The following is a 17,252-nucleotide window of genomic DNA, read 5'->3' as shown; positions in this document are numbered from 1 at the left end:
CAGTATTTTTGGATGAGAATTTTTTAGCAAAAAAGGGAGGAAATAAGACGTTCAAGGATTTTTATCACATGACTTGTTCGAAGGGTCATTAAAAATGAAAATTAGAGGGTTGAAATTGAAGATAGGGGTGAAAATGCACTTTTGCAGTTTTTTAAATACAGCACGAAAACGAAACAAAATTTCGGTATAGTTCATAGGAAAAATTTTGTAGAGAATTGAATTTCCCATCGAAAACGCATATTTAAAAAATTTAAAACAAAAATTTTATGCAAAAAAATCGTTAATAAACTATTTTAAACCATACAAAAAAATAAGAATTTTTGTTTTTTTTTACTTTTTTCACTATTTTGTTTAAAACGAAAATCTAAAAAATATATAAGCTTAACCGATTATAACAGTAAAAATTAATCCAAAAACTTTTGAAAACGCACCATTTTGAAGGGAATCTTATCTAGTTTTTTTGTACAACAATTTTCTTTGCCTACTTGTACTAAATAAAAAAATTAGAGCCAAAAAATTAAAAAAAACCTTGTTTTACTTTTTTCAAAATTGTTTATTAACGATTTTTTGCATAAAATTTTCCTTTTAAATTTTTTTAAATAAGCCATTCCGATGGGAAATTCAATTCTCTACAAAATTTTTCCTATGAACTATACCGAAATTTTGCTTCGTTTTCATGCTATAGTAATAAAACTGCAAAGTGCATTTTTTTTTCATCTAAAATGACCCTTTGAACGATTCATGCAATAAAATTGCTTGAAAGTCATAGTTCATTTTAACCCTGTTTTTTTGGATATAATCAATAGCCTAATACAATACAATTTTAACATGACTTTTATGAAAAATTTTATTTAGAAAGTAGGTATTTATAAATGTTGAGGACGTCTGTCTATTTATCTACGATTGCCCTGAAGTACGATATTAAATTAATAAATTCTCGAATTTGCTATTACATAAGGAATAGAACATACTAAAAAGAACTAAAACTTAAAAAAAAAAGCTAGCAGATCCACTTTCTAGCTAGACCATGAAAACAAGCCGACACTTTACGTAAATATCAAAAAATTCCCCTCCCACATAAGTTCCAAACAATCCAAACGGATGTGCTCTGGAGGACGGACCACAAAGCGATAAAATATCGCTAACACCTCGTCTCTTAGAATGGTAATGGTAATTCAAATGGAATTAACACGTCCTTTCCCCCGACATTGCCACAGATTTATAGCTAATTACCTGCCCATCGTGCTATTATCGTCAATCCTGCTAACCAGGTGTAAAAGCATATGGATGCATTACGTGTATCTCTGATTTGTCCCTGACATACGAACATTTCGACATAACCACGTCTCTAACTTTCGTTTTCTATATTTTGTTAATGTCAAGGCTGGACATATCGGAATCAAAATATCACGTCCTAAATATATGGCTTTTTACATTTCATTAATAATGTCGCTATAAATTAAAATCGTTTTATGATAAACAAGTATCTATGTCAAAATTTAAGTGAAAAAAATAACATTTTTACATACTTGTTTGTATTTATTTCATCAGCATATCTTATGTAGTATAACTTAATCGTGTATCAACATAATGAAATGGAAAAAAATAGGATTTATTCAGAAAGATATGTATACCTAGTAGCTTAAAATTAATTTAATCTCATCCACCTCCATTCATACATAAACATTTTAAACAATTTCCTATTTATTAGTGTTGTTTATAACGAAAGGTTCAATATTTTAAATCTAGATACCCCTGAACAGTCGATGAATAATATAAAATAGAACTATTAAATCTAGACAGCTCTGAAGAATCGATAAAACGGATCGTTTGAGTTGAGATCTAGATACCCTAACGTAGGTAGTCAATGTAGAACAAATAATTATTTCCACTATTATTTGCATCGATTAAATATCAGTAATGCTAGGATCATCTACTTCATTCATCATTATTACAAATACATAACAGGTAATACTTCAGTAGTTTTTAACAGTTCAATAAACTGCATTGCATTCAAGCACTACCTGTTTAAAATGTAAAAAACTGCCAATAAATGTGCTATTTTGGTTAAATGTTAAATACCTGCACCCACCTAAGAATATGTACCAGTATTTTTGTTATAATTACATAAACGAAACAAATTGGGTTGTAAAAATAAAAGTATTCTATAATTCTAAACGTTTAAAATGTTCTTGTACATTTCATTTATAGTTGTAAGACGTAACAAATATTTTCTTTAGACGATGCAAAACAATTTCTTATTTGAATAATAGGGTAAATTTAAAAGGTTAAGTATGATTATGTAAAGCAGAGTTTAGTTATTATATCTTAAATTCCATAAATAAAATGGCAGGAAATTATTTAGACTTTATGCAATTTTATAAAATTATACACCCCAGACGACTAGATAAGTAATTAACTAGGCAAAAATCATTTGTTGTGCATCGGCGAAGAAATAAAGCAAAAAAAACGTACCTTGGTGTCTCCGTTAGTTTGCAAGTAATAAATAATAACAAACATCCATGCCATGGAAAAGAGGAGTAAAACTTTAACATTTCTTCTCATCATTTCAGTTTTTCAGTCACAACACTCTAAACTAAACACTGATGTTCATGAATAACCAACGCACCACTGACGTGACAAACAACAAACACCACAGCATCCACGGACGCCGCGATACTGATTCGCCCATCGCCCGTGTTTGTGTTTTGTTTTTGCAACCAAGGGTGTAGCTGTAGCGTGTTAGAATTCATCCTCTTCTACTTTCACAAGGGCTCGATAGAGACGGCGAATGCTTCGATTCGTCATTTCTGTATTGATATTGTCCGCTACGCTCGTTTGCTTCGCTACCCTGTTCGATAAATTTGTGTAGTTCTTAAAAGCTGGTAATAATAATAGCGGCTGCATTTTCTAATCAATTCTTAACTGGGTATTTGTCCGTTATCTTGTATTAGACTGACGGCCTTGATTTAATTTCTTAGAAATAAATTATGTAAGAAGTTCTATTGACAGACTCGCGAAAACAAATGAAATAGTCTCAAACGAATGGGCGACATCTATTATACTATAGATACACTACAATACCCACGTTTCTGATATCTCGATTAGAATTCTATTTTTGTTGTTCCAATTGAATTTTGACACTTGATTTCCCTTCTTGACAGCGTTGACAGCTGTCACATAGATCATTTTTCTGTTTATTATTATTATTACTGTGTGTTTACTTTTGATTTGGTACCATATTTACATTTCATATAAGAGAGGCAAATAAAAAATATCTAGTATTATACCAACTGTGATCTAGTACATATGTAATAACAGAGTAGTAAAATTAGTAACTATAATTTTCACCCTCTATTTGTCATGTCTGCTCACATAGTTTGTATTACATCTGGAGGTGGATTGCCCATATTTTCGAGAAAAAAAGGCAATTGTGAAAATGTATGTTAAAATATTCAAGTCCCAGCTTATTCAAACTTCAAACTATGAATTTTTTTAATATAGGAACTGATTTTAGCTACCGTTTTCAATTATTGGTTCTTTAAATGGGGTGCACATGTTTGGAAAGCCGCTTGGCATAGAAATGATAAATAGCCTCACTGATGATTATGTTGTTGCTTGGAAAGAATTTGTAGATAGGTAGGAACAAATTTAATAACAAAAAAATACTATAGTTTAAATATTTTCAGTGTTGTTATTATTGGTATAGCAAGTGGGTGTTCTGTTGATATTTTGAATAAAATATTAGAATCCGTTTTTAATGCAGTTGTACTGATAGTGGGCACAGAAGAAGTTAAAACTCAACGCAATATCGAAAGGTTGAAACGTGAGCTAAGGGTAAGATTTCCTCATTATATTTAATTTATCTTTATAGGTTTTTTGTAGGTGTGTTACCCTCTCATAGACAGGTTGTTGGATTCATTAGACTGCGGTGACTCAACCAATAAACATTCCTCTGATCTAGCTGGGTTTGTGGAAACAATATTATGTCCAGAAAATCATTTAATTCAGGTATGTTTATAAATAGTCAATCATGAAATAAAGTTTACTTTGTCTTATTTTTAGATTGTACTGGACTCTTTTACAGAATGTGTGGACTCTATGTTCAGTTGTGTGCTGATATCGGGAAAAATTGCTGCCGCCACACAAAGTTGGTGGTCGCTACATCCCGATGAACTAAAACTTCTTTCTTTACTTGCCACTTCTGAAAACACTGCCAATTCCAAGGATATCCCCGTTTTCTTGCCATACAAGAGCCCTACAGTAAGTACTTAGAATTAAAATGTGATTTTGAGTGAGTGGTGAAACTTTTTTTATGTCGTTGATAGGTGGCGTTCCGATTCGTAGCATGTACTTTAATACCAGAGGTACAACTGTGTTGCCTTTGCGGGCCAACCCCAGTTTTAAACGACGTTGAACATTCGGTGATGCAGTGCTTCAAAAATTCCACCGATATATTAAATTCTGCTCTGCATTGCTTCCCGAAGAACTTTCCTAACAATTACGCCATCGATGGTAATGTTTTAGGGTACGATTGCTTTAGTTTCTTTTTCTGTACTGTTATTTTCTGATTTACGTTTTAGTTTGTTGTTGGTGAACACCAGTATTGGAAAATACATGATTTCGAAGAGCCCGCAGCAGAACTCTGCCAAAAAACCTACGAGCAGCTCCCACCGCCTTGATATTTTGAGAACTTTTTTCTATCGAGCGGTTTTAAGCCATCTAGTACCTACTGTACCGAGTAAGAATAGATCTAGTGGTGGCAACGCAACCGAAAATAATTCTTCAAAGGACAAAATGGGTTGTGATGAGTCAAACGTTGGGACGGAGACATATTGGTGTTCGGAATATCACAAATGCCATGCTGTCAAGTCTAACGAGAACATCCTGTGCGTTTTGTATAGTTCATCGGTACCGACACATTGCATGAGGCTTATAACACAGAAGACAATTAAGCAGTTGATATCGGACAAGCAGGTTTGTTGGTAACCTTTTTTTTAAAGATTTGTTGCGATGAATTGATTTCGTATTGAATTTTCCGTCCATGTACACTATCTGTGATAAATTAGTATTTTGGTTTTTTGATTTGGTGTGAAATTATTTTTTTACGATAATTAACAGTATTTTTAGTCTTTTACAATAATTTTATGCAGGGTGTTAATAAACACCGGGTATAATAACAATTTAAACAATAAATCACTTTGTAAAAATAATGTCCTTTTATTTTTATTCCATTAAGTCTGGTGGTACTGGCGGTACTTCAGGTGGTTCTGTGGCTTCACCGTCGTCATCGTATGGAACTGCAACATCATCAGCAGTACCTTTCCTTCCAGCGTAGCATCCAATTAGCCAAACTGTGTAAAAACGTTTATGGCCTTCAAATCTACAGTTTTCATAATGAGCCGTTTGTAGAAATCGTAGACAAATTACCGTAGCCCCCTAAATAAAAAAAATACATAGGATAGACCTTTTTTAGTAGTCTCGACTTAATTTTTTGATTAGTAATAAACTAATTACATGATTAGAGGTTTTTTGGTTGTTGAGGTTACATGGACATCTAAACCCAAACCAAAATAATTTTTGCAAGGTCTGACAAGAAAAATTGAGCTGACCATGTTGGATATAATTTGGGTCGCCAAAAAATGGTAAAAGGCGAACTAATATTGATATTTGTCAATTATTTTGGGATATACCTGGGATATAATGTATAAAAATAGATTTCCTACGATACCCCATCCGACTTCTTGCTTTTCGTGCCGGATCCTCTCGTAACAACCGTGTGTAGAAACACTCAAATTTAACTCTGGCGTATAGAGATAAGTTTTTCCTGTATTCTCTATATTGTGGTGGATGCACGGAAATATCGAGGACATTGCACAACAGCTAAAAGGGGTATGCCCCTGCGAGTTGTCACTGTAAAGTAATTTTTTTAGCTGATATTACAATAAAACCATATAAAATGTCACCTAGCGTTATTTTTCGTCAAACTTGAATCGTACCAGGTGATATTATACCATTCGTCGTATTTTTTGCTTCCACAGCACTGGAATTCGATCTGCAGCCTGTCGATCTGGCTTTTGTACACGGAATTACTTGCGTAGTTTGACATCGCTTCTATGATTCCATTGTGTAGCTCTTCGTGTAATCCGTAAATGTGTTGTATTATAACGATGAGTAGAACTAAAGTAACTACGATTAAAATTAAACTGACCATTATTAGCATAAACAGAATCCGATTTAGGTTCGGTTTCAATTCAGGGTCGAAGAGCTCGTACGTAAAATACATTAAAGCAAAATCTACAATTAAGAAGGTTAAAACTGGGATAGCTTGTAGCGACGGTAGGATATGTCCGTCCCCTTTCGATACCATGTTTATGTAGGCTCCCAAGTTCGTGGTGATGCTCACGGAAGACCAAAATAACTTCAACGAAAAAATTATATTGCCAATGAGCAGTACAGCACAGACTCCCGATAAGAATTTGATGGTGTTGTACGATACTAATCGCACAAGTTTACCATGTTTAATAACGAGAGGAACTGGGCTTTCATCTTCAGTAGGAGACTGTGGTACTTTTTTTGCTTTCTTTTTGAAAAGAGCTTGCATGGTTTAGACGTATACAAATATGTCAATGTCAAAGTTAACACATGCTTCAAAAAGTGTAAATAAATTGAAATAACAGTTTATTATTACTTTAGTTTTTGCGATTCGCGAAATACTTTTTTTGAAAAACGTTAATATTTACATACAGGGTGTTTAAAAACAGATAAACGGTGTTTCAAAAAATTCTATATTTATTTTGACTGTTACATAATTAAACATTGCTTTTGTTAAATAATTTAGACCCTTTTCTAGCTTTTAATATCTTTTCCTTCAATGCTACTACGTCCACTCCAATATCAGCTTCTTTTTTCGAAGTACTGGGTTCCTCTGGTGGTACGAAAGCCTCATTCCTTTTCTCTGTCCTCTTCTTAGCGGCTTCGGCGTGTTTCTCGTCTTTTTCTTTCTGTTTCTTCACACGTTTCTGCTCTTTGCTAAGGAAATATTCACCAGTGGCGAGTTCCTTGTCCACCTGAAAAATAGTTAATATTTATTTAATAGCCGCACACAAAATATCTTTAATAAATACCTTTCTTTCTTGTTGAGGTGGCGGGAACGGAGTGTAAGGCTTCTTTTCCTTCTTCTTTTTGGGCTGTTTGCGTTTGCTGATGTTCTTACTAACAAACTTAGGCAAAAACCTCTCCCAATTCTCATTTTTTAGTTTCGGGTCTTTGGCCAGTTCTCTTTTAATCATGAGTGCTTTGATATTGTAAATCGGATGAACGTTTTTCATGGTATCTTCCACTATCTTTCTAACTTGCTGCAATCCTTTGTAAGGCCCCAGAGCAGATACTGTCTGACCCTGCACAAGAACGTAACAGTTTGTTAACAATTCTATGGACTTTAAGGTACAACCGTTTGGTCCAATCAACCTCTGCCGTCTTTTAACAAACTTTTCTCGGTTTCTCGTAAGTTTGCCTATTTTAATTATATCACAGCCGATTTCGTCTTCCAACACTCGTTTTGCTTGTTCGAAAGGAACACTTCTTGACATTAACTTCACCATATCCCTAGCTTTTATGATAATGTAGGGGTCCCAAGTTTTTCTTGTGGTTCGGACTGTCATGCTGCCCTCGATTACGTCCAATTCTGCTTTGATATGATACTCGCCTAAAGTTTTTTGAACTAAGGGCCACACCTGTCGCAAATACTGTTCCCTGTACTGTGGAAATAATGTCGCAAAGCAGCTCTCTTCCAGCAGGCCATGGGGGTTGTGTTCCGGTTTAAATTCTGGAACTTTCATTTCCCAGGCGTTCGTAATGGGACCGCTTGTCTTCGGCCCTTCTTCTTCAGTAGAATCTGCCATACTTGGGAGAATTATCAAATCCTCAGAAATACCCAGTCAATTATCACGTTATATCAATAAATAACATGCATAATCCAAATTTAACCTCAATATTGCTGTTGTTTCTTCTTCGTCTTCCATCTTTTAGGAAAAATATAGTCTGTCAAATAACGGTACCTAATTCCTCACAACTATTTTTGACTGACTTAGTACATGCAGTCTTGTTAACAATTTTCAAATATTTTTTAATATAAACTGGTTTACTTTTCGAACAAATGATCCTACTGATCGGAATAACACAATCACAGTTTCCAAAAAGCCCTGTAGTGTAGATACTTTCTAGGTTTGTATTGTAGGCCAGAAGAAATAGACAGACAGTGTTGCCAGATCTGGAGTTTTTAAATCTAATGTTAGAGTTTGCATTAGCAACGTACTTTCGAAAAACATTGCTAATCGGGTGCATTTTGTCATTAAGCTTATTATCATAGAACGTTTGCAATTTTTAAAAGATCTAACCATAATCCGCTCAGGTTTGGTTCTTTTTAAAAAGTCATCTGGCAACACTGTAAACAATATTATGAAAAATTGAAAGAAAAAACATAACCTGTTTGGGTAGTGGACGTTTATTTATTATTGTAATTTAAGCCCTTTAAATACACAAAGGGTACATATAAAATATTCAGTTCTTAGTAATAATTTCACAAATTTTTTTGAAATGAAAGCTAACAATTAGTATACTATGGCGAATTTAAAACCAGGAAGTCAAAACACTCGTAAGAAAGTTCAGGTATGTTATCAGCTTTATCACATTTATTTGTTTTTAATTAATTTAGAATTATTATAAAACTGCAATGATAATTTCTATATTTAGTAAAGCTTAATCTGGCTTTGTTGAATGTGATTCAAATAGGTATCGATGGTAATATGCGAAGCAGAAGAAAAAAGACACAGATCAGGGGTTAACGCTCTTCAGCTTGACCCAGCACTTGACCGTTTATATTCCGCAGGAAGAGATTCCATAATAAGGGTCTATGAACATGAAAGGTTCCTGCACGGAATGGAACATCACACCGACTGGGTGAATGATATCGTGTTATGTTGCGGTGGCAGACACTGTAAGCACCTACTTATTACATATTTTATGTTATTCACACGTTCTTTTTCACGCCAGTGATATCAGCGAGCTCAGATACTACCGTTAAAGTCTGGAACGCCCACAAAGGCTTCTGCATGTCAACTTTACGAACTCACAAAGACTACGTCAAAGCATTAGCTTACGCTAAAGACCGCGAGCAGGTTGCTTCTGCCGGACTGGACAAGTCCATATATTTGTGGGATATTAACACTCTAACAGCTCTAACGGCAAGCAACAACACAGTTACAAGTACGGTGATATATAATAGTTAATTAGGGATTAGTAACGTGAATTATTGCAGCGTCAAGCTTGATTGGTAGTAAGGAGTCGATTTACAGCCTAGCGATGAACCCTTCTGGTAGTATAATCGTTAGCGGATCGACGGAGAAAGCTTTGAGGCTGTGGGATCCCAGAACATGTGCCAAACTGTTTAAATTGAAAGGTAGGTGCTCTTTACTTAATAACAATAATAACCGTAAATCATGATTCTTCTTGTGCAACTTTCCGAATACAAATTATTTTGTAGGATTAAAGATTGTTATTTCTATTTTTTTACTCAGTTTTAAAACTTATTAGGTCACGCGGACAACGTAAAAGCCTTAGTGGTGTCTAGAGATGGCACCATGTGCTTGTCAGGCAGCAGTGACGGTTCCATCAAGCTCTGGAATCTCGGATCTCAGAGGTACCGTAATAAAATATTCTCGGTAATGAATTTTTTTTAGAAATTAATGATTTTTAAGGAATATTCAGACGATTAGGGTCCATACGGACTCGGTTTGGGCTTTGCTTGCCACCGAGACCTTCAGCCATGTCATATCAGGGGGAAGAGACAAAAAGGCGAGTACATACGAAAAAATCCGTAAAATGTGTTTCTGCAATTGTAATTTGGCCTTTTATTTATTTCAGGTTATAATGACTGATTTAAAAAACATTTCCAATAGCATTGTAGTGTGTGTGGAGGAAGCACCAGTCTTAAAAATGTGCTTCACGGTGGACCAACAGGCCGTTTGGGTAACGTTTGAATATTCTTTTATTAAAACAAGGTGTAAGTCTAAGTGGGGATCAGTTTTTTAAGGGATGGTAGTACGTATTCCCGAAATACTAATCTGAAATTAATTATTCAATCAAGTAATTAGTCAAATTATAATTAATTTTTAAAACTACTCTTAACTCTTGTCTACGCCATCACTGAGCAGCACCTGGACTTGGTCTTATGTGCGCTCTTCTCTGGTGTTACCTTTTTGCTGTAAAAGCAGAAGCTTTTGTATGACTTTGCAATACGGACAAATTGTTAAACATAAAAAAATTTTCAAATGTTTTTTAATAAATCGTATTTGCTACAATTTTAAAATCACTGTGTTTAGTTTATGATTCTCAGCATTAATGAGCTCTGTCATTGTTAGGTGGACTACATAATGTCAATCCGCCTGAACAGGGTGTTACCGCCTTACAACCAATCAAAAAGAGGAAAAAAAAAACAAATGACAATCAACGATTGGACAAAATGAGAATAGCCTATATCTGATTTTAACAATCTCCTTTTTTTCAATCACGGTTTTATTCCTCACATTGAAATTTCAGTTTTTAACAAAACTTGAGAGAAAATCTAATTTAAAACTGTCGCGCGTATTTAACACTGCATTAATTTTTATACGAAGAGTATTTTTTAGTCGTAACATTTTATATTGAAGGTGTCGACGTCGGACTCCAGCATTCGTTGCTGGAAACTGCCCACGGAGAAACATTTCAAGGACGAAGCCAAGATGCCTTCGTCGCCGGTGTCGCTCATACCAGGGGGCGCCGCCATAAGACAGGCGGTGGTTTTAAATGACAAAAGGCACATCTTAACGAAAGACGCCCAGGAGAGCGTGGCGGTATACGACGTTCTACGGGTACGAGCCTGGTAGATATTTGGTTGGTGAAACTAATCGTGACTTTTCAGGCGAAGAAAGTGGAGGATTTGGGACAGGTGAACTTCCAGGATGAGCTGAAGAGGAGGTTTAAGATGGTGTATGTGCCGAATTGGTTCAACGTCGATCTGAAAACGGGGGTAAGTGTAATATTGTTGAAAATAGGATTTTTATTGGTTGTTTTTTTTCTTGTAGATGTTGACGATACACCTTGGCCAAGACGAAGTGGATTGTTTCTCAGCGTGGGTTTCCGCTAGAGACGCGGGGATTAAAGATACTCCCGAACCGGATCACAAAGTTAATTACGGGAAATTGTTGCTGCAGGCTTTGTTCGAGCATTGGCGGGGAGTCGAAACGGATCCCGAGAACAGGCTGTATTTCAGCGTACCAAAGCATATCCCACTCATTTTAAGGTAAAAATATATAAAAGACACTAAACAAAACGAGTGTATTGGTCCAGTATGATAATTTTTATTAAATATTCCTTAAATCTTAAAATATCCTTTCAGCGAGGTTGGCGGGAGAACTCTCTACAGGGTATTAGTTGGCGACACGTCGGGCGATACAGAAAACGCCCTCTTGAACGAAACCGTCCCCAACTGGGTCATATCCAACATAGAAGAGAACTGTACCAACAAGTTTATCAAAGTGCAGTTCTACCTTCAGCCCCATTCCAGCGTACCATCACATCTCTTGAAGCAGGACAGGATGAAGAAAGTACGACTTTCAAGACGTCTCGCTTGGATTGGTAGTAATTTAAGTATTTTTCTAGCCCGACAGATTGGTAGCCAACGATTTCATCCAGTGCAGGAAAGTGGCGGAGCATATTTTAGAGAAATTGTTGGGCGATGGGTCGGCGAGTTCTCCCGGTGGAGGAGATGCGGATTCGACTCCGTCTAACAACGGCTATAACGTCGACCAGATCGAACTTACTTGTAACGATCAGGTGAGAAAAACGTTGGTTTATTTCACTGTCATATTGAAAGCTCAAAATATTTAGTTAAAAAGTAAAAAGAAATTTTTTTTAAGAAGTTGATTTTAAATTTTTTTTGCCTGTTTTTGAATTCATAGTTAAAATTTAGTACAACAAAAAATAATTTGACACGAGAAGCTAAAATTTAAAATTTCACGTTCAAATTCGAAATTTTATGTTGCAAAATTTCTAGTTTGTCCTTGAAATTTCAAATTTGGAATCTCACAATATTTTTTTTTCAAATTCGATGCAAAATTTTGAGTTCGATTGTGAAGAATTGTGAAGAAGAAGATTGTGAATATTTAATCTTGAAATTTTTAATTTAAATGCAGTTAGAGAGCTTCAGTACAATTTTTTCAGTTGGATAGACAATTTATTAAACAAACAAAAATAATTTGAATTTCGAAAGTTAAATTCCAAGTGACAAAAAAAAACAAATTTAAGCTCAAATTCGAAATTTGCAGTTCAGATTCAAAGCTTTGCTTGTAAACTTGAAATTTCTTGTTTAAACACGGAATCAAAAATAAAAAATCATGTTTAAACTCAAAATTTCGAATTTTAGTGTGAAATTCTGAGTTTGAATGTGAAGTTACATAATTAACTGGAAACTTTGACTTTAAATGCAAATGTTAAAGCTTTAGTACAAATTTTTCAGTTGGGTACACAATTTAGTAAACAAACAAAAATAACTTTAATTTCAAGGGTTAAATTCCAAATGTGAACAAAAACAACATAATTTTAAGCTCAAATTCGAAATTTGCAGCTCAGATTCAAAACTTTGCATGTAAACTTGAAATTTCTTGTTCAAACACAGAATCAAAAATAAAACTTCATGTTTAAACTCAAAATTTGGAATTTTATTGTGAAATTTTGAGTTTGAATGTGAAGTTACATATTTAAACTTGGAAATTTTGACTTTAAATGCAAATGTTAGAGCTTTAATATAAAATTTTCAGTTCAGGATACACAATTTATTAAACAAACAAAAATAATTTGAATTTCGAAAGTTAAATTCCGTGTGAAAAAAAAACAAATGTAAGCTCAAATTCGAAATTTGCAGTTCAGATTCAAAACTTTGCTTGTAAACTTGAAATTTCTTGTTTAAACACGGAATCAAAAATAAAAATTCATGTTTAAACTCAAAATTTGGAATTTTACTGTGAAATTTTGAGTTTGAATGTGAAGTTACATATTTAAACTTGGAAATTTTGACCTTAAATGCAAATGTTAGAGCTTTAATATAAAATTTTCAGTTCAGGATACACAATTTAGTAATCAAAGAAAAATAACTTAAATTTCAAAGTTTAAATTCCAAAAGTGAACAAAAAAACATAATTTTAAGCTCAAATTCGAAATTTGCAGTTCATATTCAAAACTTTGCTTGTAAACTTGAAGTTTCTTGTTCGAACACAGAATCAAAAATAAAATTTCATGTTTAAACTCAAAATTTGGAATTTTATTGTGAAATTTTGAGTTTGAATGTAAAGTTACATATTTAAACTTGGAAATTTTGACCTTAAATGCAAATGTTAGAGCTTTAGTACAAAATTTTCAATTCAGGATACACAATTTAGTAAACAAAGAAAAATAACAAATTTCGAAGGTTAAATTCCAAAAGTGAACAAAAAAAAAACATAATTTTAAGCTCAAATTCGAAATTTACAGTTCATATTCAAAACTTTGCTTGTAAACTTGAAATTTCTTGTTCAAACACAGGATCAAAAATATAATTTCATGTTTAAACTCAAAATTTGGAATTTTATTGTGAAATTTCTAGTTTGAATGTGAAGTTACATATTTAAACTTGGAAATTTTCGCTTTAAATGCAAATGTTAGAGTTTCAACGTTTGAAACTAAAATTCAAGATTTCATTCAAATCCAAAGTGTTGTTCAAAATTTTGAGTTTAGTAATAAATTAGAAAAAAATATAAAACTAACTCGAAATTTCACGTTTAATTTGAAATTTTGTGTCGAAACCCAAAATTTCACAATTAAACAAGAAGTTTTATTTTAGGTATTGGAACCTTCTATGGATCTGAGAACCGTCAAACACTTCATATGGAAATCGTCGTCAGATCTAACATTATACTATAAAATTATAAATAAGTAAAATCGCAGATTCCTAAACAAGAATTATTGTTAATTCTTGCCAGATTATATCATCTAATTGTAACGCAAGATCATCCGACTTACCATTTTTTTTTAAATCAATTTATATAATTTTATCCTGTGGTGGGATTGTAAGGCCCTAATTCTGAATTGTTAAATTTACACAACCTCAAATACAGACAATTACGTTCCGTTATCCGTAAGTATGAATTATTTTTAAGCAAAAAGGCAACGGCAACTCCTCGTCTAGGGATATAAGTGAAACGGGGCCCGGATTATCATTTACTATCAAAAATTCAAAGTATTTTTCTATTTGTACCTTTTATATAATATACACTACCGAGAAAACTTTTCCGAGGAAGTGGTAGGCGTAGTGTCGATATAAATGTTAGCGTTTACGATATTTAGTATTTATTTCAATCAATGTATCACATTTGGTTATAGTTCATTAAAAAAAATATTTGAAACAGATTTTAGTTCCTTTAAAAGACGAAAACGTGTCTAAATCAATTAAAAACAAAACGTAATAAAATCCTTAATGTATAATATTAACCTTAGGTGTCGCCAAAAGCCCCGAATCGCCCAATAATTCTTCAGGATTGAGTTCTAATACAAAAAGTTGTCAACTTTTATATGAAACTTTTTTGATAGGACTCAAATCTTGAAAAGTTATCGGCGGACTCGATTCCTTTTAAATCAAACTTACGGATGAGAACGCTAGGTGGCGACACCGCCAAGAGCTCCTGTCACCCTTGTTTGTAGTACAAATAAGGCCGACGGGTATTTTGGGGGAGTGGTGCCACCTAGCACCCTCGTCCGTAAGGTCGACAACCGGTTACCAAACTGTATAAACGAAGGATATCAGTCGTCTTCATCACCACTTTCATCGGAAATAGGAAGCAGCGGGCCGTTCGTGACCAACAACCCCCGCTCCCACAAGTCGGCGACCAATTGAGCTTTCTGGATGCCGTCTTCATTGGGTAAATCCTCGACGGCCACAAACTCCGGATAACTGTTTTGGAGTTTTTTAATGCAAGGCGTTAACTCGTTGGAGATAACCAAGAACTGCTCTTCCTCCCCGTGGTACACTTTGGCGTTATCGGTGTTGTAGTAAAGTTTAACCGTGTCCTCCTCCACGACCAAACGGAGGCAGTGGTAGCGCAACAAACGTACTTGCGTGTCCATTCCCACTTCAACCCTACAAATGATCGTACTTAGACAGAGAAATTAAAATTTTTAATTTTTTAACGAGATTTCAAGTTCAAACTTGAAATTTGAAGCTCAATTTGTTGTAAGATCGAAAAAATATATCGAACCTGTTAAAAATTTTGCCACTTTTCATGAAATCTCCATCGAGCTTCGACGTATGCCTGATTTCTTTCTTCGCTAGTACGGGCGGCATGGAATCGTACATAAACTTTCTGCCGAGCTTATCAGTGGCCTGGTCGACATCAGCGTAACTTATCAAAGTCATCATTAAACTTTGTACTTTGTTTGTAACGTCCGCCCTCTCTTTCGTCTGGGAATCACTATTTACGCAACCCAAGTGCTTCAGGTAGTTCAAAGGAAGTCCTTGTCTAAGGACGATAAGATTTATGAAACTATTTTAGTAATACAACGCAAAAAAACGCCTAAAATTACCTAAATTCCACACTCTCGGCAGCCGCCCTTTGTAGCGCATCTGGAAGAATGTGTTCCAGCAAATCGACGTACGCAGTGTGTTGGTAAACGGACACCGTTATGTGGAAAGAGTGTGACTCCGGATCAGTTCTACCTTCGTGTATCGTACCCCTCGGAAAATACAACAAATCGCCTGCATTCAACGTAACCTCCATAAAGGGTTCACCTATATCTTCGTGTTTTAAATTCGGACTAGAATCCCTTGCCAATAAGTCCGGACCTCTATATAAAAACGTTACGTTTATTTGTTGAGGTAAAACAATATAAAATTTACTTACACGGGTTTATATAACTTCCAGTGCTTCCTGCCTTCGAGTTGTAGAATAAACGCCTCTATATCGTCGTAATGTGGTGCAAAACCTTGGCTACCGGGCGGTGTTAAGTATACATTAGTCCCTACCATAGTTCCGAAATATTCCTGCAACGTAGCTATCAGTAAATGAACCTTCTGGTCGTAAGTTTGAGGATTCAAAACTCTGATGCTGCATCCGTTAGTGTAAAAGTCGTATAAAGTTGCGGCGGCAACTCTACCTTCCATGTTGTGTACTTCTTTTACCCCATTTTCGTAAGAAACAACATCGACGTTCCTAGTGTAATATAAAGGAAAGTCCCTGAAAATACCGTCGAGTCTTTCTGTAGTTAATATTTGGTTGTAGTAGGTGGCCTGATTTCTGCTAATGAACAATACCTTCTGTTCCCAGTAGGTCTCGAAAAATGTTTTTGGGGTGACTGGGGCAATGAGCCACTTGAATAGTTTCAGTCCGTCGGGAGATGGGTCTGTTTTGTTCAAATCTGTTAAAAATTCCGATATACTAGCTTCGTGGTAATTATGGGATAATGCTGTTTCAGTATTCTGTTTTCCTACCACATCACTGTTTTCAATTGGCACTAAAAGTGGTGGTTCTTCATCATCTTCCACATGCGTAACTGGTTCCTTATTTTTCTTAGCTTTCTTCTTTTTCTTGCCTGACTTCTGTACTCCATTCTGCTTTCCAATGTTTTTCACAGTTCCTTCATTTCCATTTTTAAGTACTTTTACCTGCCGGTCCCTATTTAGTTTTGGTTTTTTTGCCGGTGGACTTTCAGAAGTTTTGTTTTTAACTTTCTTTTTTATTTTCTTTTTGTACACCGCAAAAGCAGACATAGACTCTTGATTATTTAAAAACATCACATTAACTATAGATCCGTAGCAAGACACCAGGTAATATTAAATATTCATAGAAATGATTTGAATATTTGAAAGCAATCACGAGACCAAATCCTTAAAAATCTCTTTTGAGGTTAACTACTTCTTCTTCTTCTTGAAATGTTTCAAAACGAGTTATTTCACCTAACGGCTTTTACACACTAGCGGTGGTTGACCGATCGGCAGCCAACCGTCAAACTTGTCGGCAACGATTTTGTGTGTAAAGATATTTTTATTTAACTAACTATGTGTAATTTAAAATTTAGTCTGTTATTTTGCCGTTCGGAAAAATACCGCCCGTGTGCAAGAGCCGTACAGGTTACTGTTTGTTAAATCTGGCGAAATAATCATTCAACTTCAATTGCGTTTAATGGCC

General features: G+C 34.7%; 6 protein-coding genes across 7 annotated transcripts in view; 2 read left to right on the top strand and 4 right to left on the bottom strand.

Moving 5' to 3' along the window:
- LOC108908615 (polypeptide N-acetylgalactosaminyltransferase 2) overlaps positions 1–2,661 on the bottom strand; it is a 64,813-nt gene extending 62,152 nt beyond the window's left edge. Inside the window, exon 1 of the mRNA XM_018712699.1 lies at positions 2,476–2,661. Within this exon, the coding sequence (XP_018568215.1) occupies positions 2,476–2,568 (93 nt within the window). The 5' untranslated portion in view covers positions 2,569–2,661. The remainder of the gene's footprint in view (positions 1–2,475) is intronic.
- A 549-nt stretch (positions 2,662–3,210) lies between these two features.
- On the top strand, positions 3,211–5,143 carry LOC108908617 (protein fuzzy homolog). Of its 2 annotated transcripts, none has more exons than XM_018712701.1 (7): positions 3,211–3,441; positions 3,518–3,639; positions 3,690–3,837; positions 3,886–4,011; positions 4,066–4,263; positions 4,329–4,528; positions 4,584–5,143. In XM_018712701.1, the coding sequence occupies exons 1-7, from the start codon at positions 3,364–3,366 to the stop codon at positions 4,987–4,989; spliced, it is 1,278 nt and encodes a 425-aa protein (XP_018568217.1). In that variant the 5' UTR covers positions 3,211–3,363; the 3' UTR covers positions 4,990–5,143. The 2 variants fall into 2 exon arrangements, with proteins under 2 accessions (XP_018568217.1, XP_018568218.1); XM_018712702.1 differs by having other exon boundaries at positions 3,416–3,441; positions 3,505–3,639.
- Positions 5,144–5,226: 83 nt separating this feature from the next.
- On the bottom strand, positions 5,227–6,604 carry LOC108908605 (peripherin-2-like). Its single transcript, XM_023454209.1, has 4 exons — positions 5,967–6,604; positions 5,694–5,913; positions 5,322–5,439; positions 5,227–5,276 (listed from the first exon to the last, which is right to left on the bottom strand). Exons 1-4 carry the CDS (start codon positions 6,602–6,604, stop codon positions 5,227–5,229), a joined length of 1,026 nt encoding a protein of 341 aa, XP_023309977.1.
- Positions 6,605–6,774: 170 nt separating this feature from the next.
- Positions 6,775–7,929, bottom strand: LOC108908624 (KRR1 small subunit processome component homolog). The gene is made up of 2 exons (XM_018712710.1): positions 7,128–7,929; positions 6,775–7,070 (listed from the first exon to the last, which is right to left on the bottom strand). The coding sequence occupies exons 1-2, from the start codon at positions 7,902–7,904 to the stop codon at positions 6,813–6,815; spliced, it is 1,035 nt and encodes a 344-aa protein (XP_018568226.1). The 5' UTR covers positions 7,905–7,929; the 3' UTR covers positions 6,775–6,812.
- Positions 7,930–8,132: 203 nt separating this feature from the next.
- Positions 8,133–14,213, top strand: LOC108908621 (WD repeat-containing protein 48 homolog). The gene is made up of 14 exons (XM_018712707.1): positions 8,133–8,226; positions 8,606–8,670; positions 8,794–8,998; positions 9,055–9,267; positions 9,320–9,460; positions 9,595–9,700; positions 9,759–9,855; positions 9,925–10,029; positions 10,710–10,910; positions 10,961–11,068; positions 11,124–11,341; positions 11,438–11,645; positions 11,701–11,874; positions 13,916–14,213. The coding sequence occupies exons 2-14, from the start codon at positions 8,623–8,625 to the stop codon at positions 14,009–14,011; spliced, it is 1,920 nt and encodes a 639-aa protein (XP_018568223.1). The 5' UTR covers positions 8,133–8,226; positions 8,606–8,622; the 3' UTR covers positions 14,012–14,213.
- A 190-nt stretch (positions 14,214–14,403) lies between these two features.
- On the bottom strand, positions 14,404–16,985 carry LOC108908622 (ribosomal oxygenase 1). Its single transcript, XM_018712708.2, has 4 exons — positions 15,969–16,985; positions 15,652–15,912; positions 15,327–15,587; positions 14,404–15,208 (listed from the first exon to the last, which is right to left on the bottom strand). The coding sequence occupies exons 1-4, from the start codon at positions 16,856–16,858 to the stop codon at positions 14,872–14,874; spliced, it is 1,749 nt and encodes a 582-aa protein (XP_018568224.1). The 5' UTR covers positions 16,859–16,985; the 3' UTR covers positions 14,404–14,871.
- Between the last annotated feature and the right edge of the window lie 267 nt (positions 16,986–17,252).

The sequence above is a fragment of the Anoplophora glabripennis genome, unplaced genomic scaffold (assembly GCF_000390285.2).
Source record: "Anoplophora glabripennis isolate ALB-LARVAE unplaced genomic scaffold, Agla_2.0 scaffold248, whole genome shotgun sequence".
NCBI classification, from domain to species: Eukaryota; Metazoa; Arthropoda; class Insecta; order Coleoptera; family Cerambycidae; genus Anoplophora; species Anoplophora glabripennis.
This window is presented reverse-complemented; position numbering and strand designations above follow the sequence as displayed.

Coding starts and splice junctions, on each gene's coding strand:
- LOC108908621 (XM_018712707.1), top strand. CDS start 8,623: ATGGCGAATTTAAAACCAGGAAGTCAAAACACTCGTAAGAAAGTTCAG. Junction 8,671..8,793: donor ACACTCGTAAGAAAGTTCAG/GTATGTTATCAG, acceptor TGATTCAAATAG/GTATCGATGGTAATATGCGA. Junction 10,911..10,960: donor CGGTATACGACGTTCTACGG/GTACGAGCCTGG, acceptor GTGACTTTTCAG/GCGAAGAAAGTGGAGGATTT.
- LOC108908624 (XM_018712710.1), bottom strand. CDS start 7,904: ATGGCAGATTCTACTGAAGAAGAAGGGCCGAAGACAAGCGGTCCCATT. Junction 7,071..7,127: donor CACCTCAACAAGAAAGAAAG/GTATTTATTAAA, acceptor ACTATTTTTCAG/GTGGACAAGGAACTCGCCAC.
- LOC108908622 (XM_018712708.2), bottom strand. CDS start 16,858: ATGTTTTTAAATAATCAAGAGTCTATGTCTGCTTTTGCGGTGTACAAA. Junction 15,588..15,651: donor GCCGAGAGTGTGGAATTTAG/GTAATTTTAGGC, acceptor TATCGTCCTTAG/ACAAGGACTTCCTTTGAACT. Junction 15,209..15,326: donor AGTGGCAAAATTTTTAACAG/GTTCGATATATT, acceptor GATCATTTGTAG/GGTTGAAGTGGGAATGGACA.
- LOC108908605 (XM_023454209.1), bottom strand. CDS start 6,604: ATGCAAGCTCTTTTCAAAAAGAAAGCAAAAAAAGTACCACAGTCTCCT. Junction 5,914..5,966: donor TTGACGAAAAATAACGCTAG/GTGACATTTTAT, acceptor ATTACTTTACAG/TGACAACTCGCAGGGGCATA. Junction 5,277..5,321: donor ATGCTACGCTGGAAGGAAAG/GTACTGCTGATG, acceptor ACGACGGTGAAG/CCACAGAACCACCTGAAGTA.
- LOC108908617 (XM_018712701.1), top strand. CDS start 3,364: ATGTCTGCTCACATAGTTTGTATTACATCTGGAGGTGGATTGCCCATA. Junction 4,264..4,328: donor TGCCATACAAGAGCCCTACA/GTAAGTACTTAG, acceptor TGTCGTTGATAG/GTGGCGTTCCGATTCGTAGC. Junction 4,529..4,583: donor ATCGATGGTAATGTTTTAGG/GTACGATTGCTT, acceptor TTTACGTTTTAG/TTTGTTGTTGGTGAACACCA.